The 13,454-nt window shown below is 29.3% G+C and overlaps 1 protein-coding gene across 2 annotated transcripts in view; it reads left to right on the forward strand.

The window, feature by feature from the left end:
- Window positions 1–13,454, forward strand: part of LOC129963110 (receptor-type guanylate cyclase Gyc76C-like) — a 426,844-nt gene that overhangs the window by 250,827 nt on the left and 162,563 nt on the right. For both annotated transcript variants that reach the window (XM_056077187.1, XM_056077197.1), the window contains one exon: window positions 7,361–7,539. In XM_056077187.1, coding sequence (XP_055933162.1) covers window positions 7,361–7,539 — 179 coding nt within the window. The remainder of the gene's footprint in view (window positions 1–7,360; window positions 7,540–13,454) is intronic.

Consider the following 13,454-nt stretch of genomic DNA (forward strand, 5'->3'; position numbering starts at 1 on the left):
TTGAATGGATATCTTAAGTTACAGATATTTATTCAATATTTAATTTCCAGTATATATTGTGTATATATAATTCAATATTAATTCTGTATATGTTGTGAAGGATATATATACACACACACACACACACACACACACACACACACACACACACACACACACACACACACACATATATATATATATATATGTGTGTGTGTGTGTGTGTGTGTGTGTGTATCTTAAGTTCTTCAACATTGTTTGCTAATAGTGGAATAAGTGTCTGCCTGCCATTCCCACTGGTGTGGTGTGGAAGTTTGAAAAGGGAGGTACCACCTCAGGTTTCGTCCTCATCATTTGACCGCGGTTCAAAATTGTGAAATCCGTCTCTCAATAACCCGAGTGTTGCTTTAAAACGGGACATTAATATATCTAAATTAAAGTAATATGCCTAAAACTACAGGAAACCTTTATTATAAATTAATGCACGAAAGTAGCTTCTATCATCTCAATAAAACATATTACAGAATGAAGAATGTATTATACTAAAATATTCAATTTAAATAAAATTTTTAGTCATATCAAATTTTATTTTGATATATTATTATATATATATTTATTTATTTTTAACTAATTTTGTACTATTGCATGGTTAATAATGTAATTTCAAGAACTATGCATTACTTGTTTCTCTCAATCTTTCCTTTTGTCTCCCAAAATGATCATCCAAAATTTATTATGGCAAGAAATGCTTTTGAATAACTCTTTCAGTTTCTTATGAAATATGAATTTAAATATTTATGAGCAATGATTGAAGTCCGGATGTAACCGGAATCTGGAATTAGTTACTTCCTCAATTCAAATATTTTCAGATTTATGATATGAATATAAAGAACTGTTTTGTTAAATAATATTGATTGATTACATGTCTGATATTAGGATAAAAATGGGTACTGCCTAGAGAATTAATATCTGGAATGTTCCAGAAAATGTAAAATAACATTCTCTCAAAGTAAAAAATATACATAAAATCTTTGGAACTGAATATTTCATAAAGGATTTATTATTTAGGATTTTACGGATAATTTACTGCATTGTTATGAAACTTAACAAAATTCTTTATATTATATCTACCATTTTCATTTTGTAAGCAATTTATTTCTATCATTTCTTCATGTTCTAATTTAAAAGTCAAAATTCGTCACGTGAACATTTTTAAAATTATTTATAGTTTTTAATAAGGAAAGAAATATACAAGTAGGGATTTTCAGGTGATACCCCCCCTAATAAAATCAAATAAGTTTTGCTTTAAAATGGACATTAATATAACTAAACAAACTAACCAAAGCCCCCTGTAAAATTAAGCCGATCTTGGTAATTAAATGTAAAATATTTTCAGAAATGCTCGATAATCAATTTTATCTTTCGAAACCATATTTTTAATTCGTTAATGAAATAAGTAAAACTAATTTTAGGCTCATATATTTATATATATATATATATATATATATATATATCTATATATATATATAATATGTCATTTAAGTTTTCAGAATTTTTGTCATTATACTAAATTTAACTCCATCATTTATTTTCTGGAGTTTTGCATAGTAATCATTATTAATTTTTTTTTCCCTTCATTGGACGCCACTTAATGGGATCGCTGGTAAAGTCATCATTCACTTTTTTTTAAGATCTTCTAGTTCCGAACCGACGTATTCAAGTGTTCGCAAAAGTATTCGTTTAATGTCAGAAGTTTTGAAATAATGAATTGAACGGCCCTTCATTTTTAATCAGATTAACGATTGATATCCACATGATTTTTCTCTCCACTTTTAAGAAAGCATCTGAGAGTGAATTCTCCAACGAGATGGGCCTCAAGTTCCTTTATCTGGATTAAAGAGGTATGTATTTGTTTAGAAGGGCAGCTACGGTGAAAGATTTTGGTTGAAATCTGAATACCATAAATATAAAAAGCCATGCCACCTGTGTTTAAATTACTAAAGAAAAATGAAATGTAAAATAAACAACTGTTTTGACTATAAAAGTCGATATTCTTAACAGATGCGAAAACATATATCTTTTAAAATTTTGAACTTAATCGTTAGCTTTTCATGAGCAAACGATTTACAAGCAATAAATGTTCTTGATTCTAACGGGGAGAAATTTGTTGAAAAATGTCCTTCAACGGACTCTGAAATGCGTCAAGCTCTTGATTTTTGGAATGCGGCGTGCAGTTTCTTTCAACAATTTTATATTGTAACCATTGCTGCGTACATTTAGAAAAGGGATATATTTACATCCTTCAACAATTAAAAATAAGACAAGTACAATAGCAGATGACTTATATTTAAATAATAATTGTCGATAGACAACAATTAATGAAATATTAATTATTTCATAATTAATTGTAGATAGCCCTGTATTTATTCTTTTCTCTTCATATGATAAAAATACATTTGGCAATAATTGAATTCGGTTATTGGTAACAATCAATTAATGTTTTTAATTTTTTTTAGTCCTGAAGTGTTCATATTCAGCCACATATACTATATTTATAAGTTTGCTTCGCAAAAAGAAATAGTATAAAGAATTAAATAATTAAAATTAAAGTATTTTGGGAGAGTTAAATTAACTTATCCTTTCACGTACAGTAACACAAAGACTTGTTAATCGACTACAATAGTTTTTGCTATTTTAATCTGTATTTGAGTCAAAATAGCAATTACTTTAAAGAAAAATCCCTAGATAACGGTTAACGTTTAGATTTTAATCAAATTCATATATAATAGTAAATACAAAATAAAGGATATATGCTTGCACTATCATTTGTAAAATTAACAAATAAATTAAGATATAAAGAAATATCTGGAGAAAATTCCTATATTTTTTTCATCGACACAGTTCAATAGTGTGCGTAAAAAATTACCATAGTTAAATTACCATAAGAGTGCTTATAGGAATTATTAACATTTATTGCCCCCTTATATCTTTAACAATTCACAGTTAGTGTGTTTCAAGTCTGTAATTTTTATACATGACGATAATGTAATTCTGTTTAGACAATAAATTAGTCGCATATTGTCATTTTACGAATTCGTTGCATCATTCATTTACATTAGCGATGCTATGAAAACTTTTTTCCTTAAAAATATCCGAATTAAGGATACTTTTATCATTCGGTATATTAATCACAGCACGAAGTCTTCTTTAATTTGAAACTTTTTGAAACGGGATTCTTCCAAAGTTACAAATTACCAAGATTGACCAGAACTGCTTTATTTGAAATTATCTGCTGCAGCTAATTCCGGGCATTTGTTTCGAATTTCTCCTCTCCCTAATTAACAAACTCAGTTCCATCTCCTACAATCGATTTATTCTCTACTATTTTATCCGTTCCCTCGTCAGATTTCCAATCTCCCTCTTAACGACTTCAGTTAATCTTTTTAATAAAAGTGGCTGGTGTCGGCTTTAAACGATGTAGCTAAATAGATGACTAAAGTGTGCAATTATTAAAACTACCTTAGACTGTTAAATTAGTTGCTAATTTTCAGAATTTCCTTTTAATTTGAGCATTTTTATTTACTTGCTATTATTAATATTTATTTAATAAATTCCCTGTTAATTTTCTTATTTTCGAAAATCGGTTTAATAACATTTCTTTTTTAATATCTCTCTAATAAAATTTTTTGAAACTATTTTCTGAAATATTTCACTTGTTTTTTTTTATTTTTTTCTCTCTAAAAAGATTTAGTTAACTGAAATTATTATTGTGCTAATTAGATTTTTTTTTTACTGTTAATATGCAAATCGAAGCATAATTTTCGAGCATATTTTATAAAATACTTAACCTAACAGGAATGCTTTCCCACTGAATAAAAAATTATAGCATTCTGCGTAGCTTTAGAACATTAACTCACGCATAAAAAATTAGTTTTTGAATATTGGAAAGTAATATATTTATTAATTATTTCTACAATTAAAACAAATAGAAAAATATTCTACATACCTTTTATTTTAGCTTATAAATTACAGAATCTTTACAAATTTCCAAAATTCTTTTTTTCTTTTCTATTTTGTAAAAGTTATTGTTTTACAGTATGGTAAAGAATTTATGTATCTTTTAGTTTATATATAGATTAAATAGTAAATAATGAAACTAATTCATTAATTTAAAATTCATTAATATTTTTTAAAAATTCCTGAATGTTTTTCTAAACCAAAATTGTATTTTACATAAATACAATTTTGTATTGATGCAAATACAAAATATTGTTGCTGTTAATATAATATATAAATTGGTATAATACCCGGAGTATATCTTTCTCGTATTCCTTAAAATGCCTAGAATGCATTTATGTTGCCAAAATCAATTTGACTGTGTAGAATATATAATAATACACGACGGGTACAAATTAATTGACTAACAGAATGGTTATCATATTTAATTTTAGCTGAATGTAAATTTGCAAATGGTAATTAATTAGTAATGCACGAACTTTCTCCTTTTTGTTATTCTCAAAATGGCGCTTCAGTAAATTAGTTTTGGACTTGCTTTTGTGAGCATGTTCATATCGATCAAAGTTCAGAGCAAATAATATCTCCTTTCTTATATTCCCAAATAAATATTTGTTGGATCGTACGCTGAAAATAGTTTTATAAAATTACGTAGCCTTTTGCCTAGTTCAGCTAGTTAATACATCTTTATCTTTATGAAAGAACCTAAAAAAATGATGATGAATCTCTATTTACATATTCCCTAAAAGTAGACTTGAAACGAGAATATCGATTCTAAATATTAGAATACAATAATATTGGACCTTGCATTGTTTAGTGAAATTGCTTATCACCCATATTATATAATTACCCATTTTACGCATATATTTACAAAGACTCTTCTTTATTTCATGAATGAACGACTTTTTTACGTAACATATGATGAAGAAAATATTCAGCATTCATTTCGGATCCCAAGTTTTCGGAATCGGAATTAGAATATTTTAAAATATTATTTAAACGTTTTTCATAAGCTGATGTAAAATGATATATAAATGAAAAGATTATCATTAAAATCTTAATTAATATTTATTATTATAACACAATACAAATAGCTACAATATCTACTAATACAAATTCACTCAATAGTAAAGATTTTAAATTTTTTTAAACAATTATAGTATAGTTATTTTCTGCATAGTATTTGAAACAATAATAAAATTTTAAAATCAACAATTTTTATACAAATTAAAAATTGCAACTTTTTTTGTAATCAGTATAAACCATATACTTCCTATTTTATGCGATTTATATGCAAGCTGATAAGCATTTAATTAAAATTTCTTTGATCTGACAGAATTGTGAATCAAATTAAACTCACTGATTGTTTTTCACTGTTTGCAAATAAAATAATTTTAATTTTTTCTGTTGAATCCATTGTCTCTTTCAAAGAAGAGGAAATATCTTTTTCGTTCTTTGTCATTCCTTAAAATTGCAGCAGACAATTTGCCTTTTGTTGATTCAGAATCTGTTAAAAATTCTTTACAATGGTATTGAAATTCACTTACTTCTAAAGAGGTATCTCTGTTTTCTTAAGATTCCAATCTTCGTCTATGATAACTTTTTCATTATGTCTTTAATCGGCATCATTTCCATTACTGATATCACATTAATCTAATTTTGGTTCTAGAAACCTTCCTTCTTATGAAACAACGCTTTATTATTTAAAATTTGCCTCCATTCGACGCTAGGAAGATATGATTTATCGCGTGAAGTATTTTTATCTTTCCTTGAGTATTTCCTGTTGTGGCAGTTTGAAGGGGATATTGAAGTAAATGTTTTCTGTAGTGACTGCTTTTTTTAAATGTTTTTCGGATCTATGGGTTATCGTTAGCTCGCTATAGCTCGTTGTCGTTAGCCATTCGTTGGAAAGAGTACAATTTTTTGCATTTTCAAATTGTTAGTTTTTTTTTCTTTCTTTTCTTTCTTTTTAAAGGAGAGCAGGACATCGTTACATAAAAAGCAACATTTTGAGTTTTTTTAAAAACTTTTGTGAATTGTTTGGGTTACTCAATAAAACGCTGTTAGTTGTCATTACCCTTTTTATTTTTACTGGCAACATTAACCCTTTTATTAAATTACTGGCAACATTTAAATGTTTTTTTTTTTTTTTTTTTTTTTTGAAAATCATGTCTTCCTTTATTTCTTTATGTTTATAGGGCATCGACCTTTTCATTAAATGAAGTAATTCGATATTTAGAATTTTTTTTCCATGAAAGCAATTGACACATTTAAATTCCATAATTCTTGGGGGTATAAGAGGATAGTAATACGATGGCACTTTCATCAATATTATTAATGTCCTGTAACTGAATACCATTAATTTTGCACTGCAGATTGTTGAATCTTTCGTATATTTTTTTTCAATTGCTATATCTTTAGATTTCTGATTTACCAATGGGGTTAGAATTCCATGTCGCGTTTTGAAAATAATTAGATAACCAGTTTTTTTTAATTCTTCTTTTAGATTCAATTTCATTTTCTTTTTTTTATGCATGAGCTCATTCAAGGAAATATTTTATGCTAAAATCTTAATCAAACGTCCTCTACTTCAAATAAATATACCTTTTTATTCTAACATTTCATTTTTAAACTGAAGTTTTGACAAGTTTCTGTCCTTTCTTCTATTTTTATAATTTCATAATTTATATTTTGTTAGAATATATATAAAATATCTATTTTTTTCACAAAAAATAAATAAAATAAAATAATCGCTGTTGTGAAAATATTTTAAAACTGCAATTTAATCTTTCAGTGTAAGTGTTTCCTATTTACGGAATTATGTATGCTTTTAAAAAACATACAGAGCACAAACACATTAAAAACATAGGAGCTTAAAAACGTGAGAATAAACCAACGCTTTTCGAAAAACGTAAAGCGCTGGAATCTTATCAGACTAATTTCTTGAAATGATCTTCATTGTCCTTCTAATTGTTCAGCCCCCCTCCCTGACCAAATGTGGAATATTATACGTTTTTCGCATTTTTTTTTATTTGGAAATGACACAGAGAAAAAGAAAACTACGAATTGCTTGCTTATAAGGAAAGTTTCCCATTAATGGAAACTGATAAATTATGATTGAGACAGAGCAGCGGTGTGAAGGGGTGGGGGGCTTTAACCGGTGTTTTGCGTCGCATCATTGGAATGGCCATGAATTAATTTTTTTAAAAAAACGTATAAACTATGCTTTTCTGCACGTAAATATCACGAATTCATTTTTCCAAGCGGTTCATTTTAGACAAATATGCACTGCTTAGTGATTTAATTACGATTTTTTTTCATTATTTCAATTATCTAATGAAAGTTTATTATGTTTGTTTTTTTTCAGGTGTAACGGGTGCTATCATGCGTATAGATAAAGAAGGTGGAGCTGAAGGTAACTACACCATCCTCGCCTGGCAACCGACACCCGAAAATTTGAAACTGAAAATGCCTTCAGGATATCCCACACCACGATACTGCATGTTACCTGTGGGACGATTTTATGCCGTCGACAACAGAGAACTGGTATGAATTTTCCCCAATAAACGTTAGTGTTTGTTATATAAAATTGCACGTAGAAACTTATAAGAGGGGTGTCTGTCTGTTCGAATACAAGTTAATACGATAATTACAAAGTGGAGAGCTTATGGATAAAATTCAGTACACAGATTTAACATCAATAGCGCAGGTACCCATCAAAGTTTGGACTAAAATCCAAGAATGGGTTAACTATCTGTCGGTTTGTACCGTCTGAAATATGTGAACGCGATGATTCAAAAACGCCATGACTTAAACATATCAAATTTATTATGGGCTTTTGTGACTACAAGTGCATTTTTCTGTGAAATGTTTGTTTCAATCGATTGAGAAAAAGGTATCTGAATCACAAATTCGAATTTTGGATACTTCCAGGAATGTTCATTGTCGGTCTGGATATTCAGAACTATGTAAAAGCGACAATTAGGAAATCCATTGATTTAAATAATATATCAAATTTGATATGTGATTTTGTGACAACAATTGTAACTGTGTGTCAAATTTTGGGTTTAATTGATTATGAAAACCGCGTCTGAAACAAAATCTCTGTTTCCGGATATTAATCCCCAAATGTCAGAGGATTAATCGCCAAACAACTAGCCAAGGCTGACAAGATAGATTCAGTAAAAATTTTAAATTCACACCAAAGTTTAATATTTTGTAACTATTGTATTTCCATCCAAGACATTCTCTGTCATGACAAGTTGATTAGAAAGTATGCGCGAAAGTTTCGGGGAAACCATTTCTGCTGATTTGTAGTTGATTCTTTCATGGTTTCTGATTTTTTTAATTGCTTTTGGTTGTGCCGAAATTTTCTTAAGAAGGAGCCAGTCTCTGGTTGAAGTTCAAAAATTTGATCTTTTCAACTCGTATTGAGTGTAATGACGTATTTTAATGAAACTGTATTCTCCAAATTTAATTTGGCCTGAAATTAGGTGTATCCGTTGAAACGCCAAATGGGTGCTACATATTTGTAAGCCTATCTGTCTTACAAGATGCTTTACAATCTTTCAAAGAGATGAGTTATTTATTGGAATACTGTGTCAGATTTACGACGTGAAACAGATATGCGTGAGATAATTTGAGATAAATGTCTGATGTTTACTATAGAATAAACAAACATTCTGAACGTTGTTTTTATGACTTGAAAACTGCGAACAGTAACATTCATGATAAGAGCAGTTAACTGTAGATTCTTTGTCAACACGAAGATTTATTCTTGTTTTTAAGTTATTTATTAAGGAAGCTTTTTTTGCAATTTCCATCACTTGGTGCGAAAATAAATTATAATACACAGAAAAATATGGATGCAAGTGGCACACAATGACTTTTTTAGTCTTGCATGATAATTGAGAAATATGTTATCACCTCATATTTTTGTATGTTAGCTTAAACTAGGTTAAAATTATTTTATTACTAATTTTTCATTCAAGTATAATTTAGAATTTTTGTTGGAGTTTTAATCGGGATGTGAAATTTTAATGAAATTGAGATATTTTTAGTAAAATTCGATAAACATTTACGGCGTGAAGCTACTTAAATTATGTTTAATAACACTTTATTGTGTATCTGAAATATTTCCACGTGCGAGAAATGTACATGTTTGTAAATAGAAATCAATATTCTATCATTTGAAACAATTAGATGAATTTTCTGTAATTTTTAGATGTTTTCAATTATTAATGTGATTTTAATTACTTTTCAATAATATGATTTTAATGTGTAGACTTACTAATGTTGCTTGATGGAAACCGATATGTTACTCTTTCCCAGTTTTTAAAACTAATTTAATCGCATTATCTCATATTAACATATTTATAATAGCCCACAAGGTTTTGTTTTTACAATATCGAAGACTGATTTTAATTAAATTGATCTGTTAAGCTGTCAGGTATTTATTGAATATTATCTTTAAAAATTTTAAATCAATTTTACAATACTGAAAACTAAATGCATATTTATTACGGTTTTATCAACATTCTGATTTATTCACCATTAAATTCAACAACAAGTAAAACCATTTTGTAGGATTTTACAAATATTGATTTTTGGTTGCAAATATTGTATATGCGATTATTGAAATTCAATTCTAAAGATTTAAGCATTAGCAAGTTTTCCAATAAACAATGCCATAAATTTAAAAAAACGCCAACATTAAAAAGCGTCAATAAACTGAAACGGTTATTTTTGAAGATATTGCCATTGATGTTCAAAATCTTTAAGAAGAATACGTTTGAGAATAAGTATGAAAATAGAAATGTTTGATAACTTTGAAATATTTATTAAAATGCTCTCGTTATATTATATTTTTTCGGAGTCTTTAGAGACTCGTTTGTATCGGATTTCAGTTCCGTTTGTTTATTTGTTACAGTCATTGAAAATAAAAATCGAAAACTACTGCGGGTAACTGCAAAATTAGCATTCTTTTCTTCCAATACATTTTCTTTGATAAGCATTCGTGTTAATAATATTATCCCCTTTGTGCCTTTTTAGTTTTCTTTGTTCCCTTAATTCATTAATTACCTTTGAAACTGTACTGTGGGCTTTTGTGCTTAGACTCTTTAATTTTTGTATTACATACAGATAAAAAAAACCTTCGATACGTCTACAGATATTACCTTCGTCATGCAGAATTTATAGTAATTTCCCTATAAAGAAAGTTACATTTATTTTTCATTTACGACATTTAATCTGTTCTAAATCGATACATGTGGTGGATCTTTTAAAGAACTAGGATACAAATTTGTGTTTCATAATCAGGGAAGTAAAATTTTATAAGCATATATATATATATATATATATATATTGAAAGAAGGCAATTTTCTCGGTTCGTAATTGAAGTGTAGTAGTAATAGTGCCATTATAATCAGTTCTTTAATTTAGGGAAACATACGTTTTTGGAGAACAAACATTTGGAAAGTCAGAAGAATAACTGTAAATCTTGGCTCATCAAATTTTTCCCCTCGAAGCGAAGATGATATTTTCGAATTTTATTACAATTAAAAACACAAACACAAACTCTTGGTAAGACTGTTGCTTGGTAAGAATGGAGTAGATATTTATATATTAAGTATCTTACTCACTCATACTAATTTGCTGTCTCCAGAAAGTTCCAGGACTGACTTCTAACATGATGTTGACTTACAGATAGGGATGACAAATATTTTAAGAGCGGTTATTACGTAACCAATATCAAAAAGTCACAAATACAAGTTATCAATACTTTTCAAAGAGGGGTGTGATTCAAATCCTTGATACGATCTTACTGGTGATATTTCGATTACAGGTTTTATACCACGATAGAAAGTAACAATCGATACGATATCACTGAAATTTGCCGGAGCGGTGACTTCACTGGAAAGTGCGAGGCTTCATTGGAAAGTGCGAAGTCACCGCTCCACTTTACGGGAGTGACCGATATTCGTATTTGATGATGCACTATTCCATACAGATCATTTTTAATTGTTCGTGACATGATTGACTTTGATTACATATATTCTGTTTACAGCTGACGCCATCTATTGGCAGAATATTGGACTAAAGTAAACATTTTAAAGAAATGACATATAGTATTTTTAATTCACCTTTACCAGAAAATGGTTCACTCTAATAAATAAATTAAATAAATAGTTTTGAGAAAAAAAAATTTAAGAAGTAAGCTGAAACAGATAAATTAATTCAATCACACGTTACTTAAATTAGTAAATTAAGTATTAATTACAACTAATAAATTTTATATTTAATATTAAGTAATAATTTTTAATTAATAATATGATTAAAATAACAGATATTTGGAACGCATTTTTAAAAATAACAATAGCATTATAATTTGTTATTCAAAAAATCGTGGATTATGCATCTTTACTTACAGATAAATTCCCTCCAACTACAAATCAGGCCTAAGTCAAAAATCACAAGAATGGAGGTTCTTCAACAAGGATTGTATTTAACTAGATAAAAGAGCCCTGAAATCTGGACAAAAATTAGGACAATCGGATCGGAGACTTAATTATTTGCAGAGAAATTATAGGAGACTTTTTGAAATTTCATTATATATGTTTAATTTTCTAAATATACCTATATAAGATGATTTATATAGACTTTGGAAATTTACGACACTGGGCAATACACGGTGTAGAAGGAACAATTACTGGATCGGACTTTTACTTGGAAAGTCTCTAATAGGGTTACTAAAATTATTTCTGTGAGAATATAAGGCAGTAAGTCATTTGGTTCTCAACTGGCATAGTAGTTCCTATTTTCAAATAAAGGCATAGCTTTTTCATCTACCACGATTGACATAATGCAGAATACTGCATTTCAAACGTCATTGTAGATATACTCTGATAAATATACACAAGGTGATCATGATTAAACTTGTTCTATTCACAGCATGCTGCCGCTGCAACTAAGATGCTAATTGATGTGAAAATTTATAAATAAGCAATTCAAAGAAATCGTCGAAAGATTCCGCAAAAACAAAGTTTAAAAAATCAACTAGTGTGGGCTTGGCGTTACCGCAAACATGCTTGAAAAGACATGCGATAAATAATTAGAGGCTATTTTATTGTTTTCACTCTTTCGAATTCAAAACTGTTATTTTCACAATTTTCAACATTATAATAGTGGCACTGTAAATGAGGAGGAAAAAGCCCGATTTGCATAACTTGATTTGCATTATCATCAGTTATAGTTATAAAAAGGAGAGGATCGAATAAGTATCATTTTTTTGCGATTGCTATTAGTTTACCAGGACGCGCATTATTCTTGAAAAACAAAAAATCAGGAAAATGCTGCGATGAATTTCTTTGTAGAATTTTTTTCGCTGAGAACAAGTATATCCACAAGGCATGAGAGGTAGGATAATCTAGAGCATAATGCAATCAACGTGACAGAAGGTGAAATATTATGAGTGCAAAAGCCATTCCAAAAAAGTATCTCGGCATTTTCGAGCAGTCAGTGAAGGATAGACATGGTGTCATTAGTGCACGGGTAATGTTACGATGTTTAGACGTTAACGTACTGAGCAATGTGTAAGATAGCGATAAAAAGTAGATCATTTTTTTCCGTTAAGATCAGACACAATCAATAGGTGCTTCTTTCCAACACTTATCATATCTTGCTTTTTATACTGACTTTTCTTGTCCGAGCGAAATTCGATGATTTCTAGCCGTGGAATGTCCTCTGAAGTGATGAGACGCATTTTTATAAAAACGGGATGGTAAACACACATATTTTTCAAATTTAGATAATAAAAAATTAATTACATTCGCCTAAAGTTACTGTTTGGTAGATTCGTTTTCTAATTTATTTTTGGACCATTCTTCTTCTTAGTAAATGACGATAATGGTCTTTAGATATTATGACATGATGAACACTTTCATTTTATTTCAACTTCAACATCGACATTGCCTTGCGTCTAAAGCAGCCTATGATCTTGGTTTTGACTGGCTTTGACCAGACCGCCTTGAGTCTGGCATATTTTTCTCCTCATTCCCCTCTCTTGTTTCCGGAGTTCTTTGATGTCTGTTCATTTTACCGACAATTTGCGGGAAGCTCCGGATCGACGTCCACAGGCGGGGGGGGGGGGTCCAACAATGGGCTATTTGGCAGATTTATGACCAAATCCTTAGGCCACAGGTCCTTGGCGATACGTTCTTATTGTTTTACTTAAGGTGAGTTTTTCTTTATGGGACGTGGTATGTATGAAGAATGTTTCAACTTTGGATGACCTGAAAGAACGTATACTGTTGCAGGTGAGACTATAAAGATTGGACAGGCAGACCAGTGTGCTGACGATCAACTGTTAAATACATTGTTCATCGCCTAAATATTGCACATACTTATGAGGGAGCCCATATTGAACAATATGCTTTTCGTAGCTAAGCAGTCTACAACAAATA

Source organism: Argiope bruennichi, chromosome 1 (assembly GCF_947563725.1).
Source record: "Argiope bruennichi chromosome 1, qqArgBrue1.1, whole genome shotgun sequence".
Classification (NCBI taxonomy): Eukaryota; Metazoa; Arthropoda; class Arachnida; order Araneae; family Araneidae; genus Argiope; species Argiope bruennichi.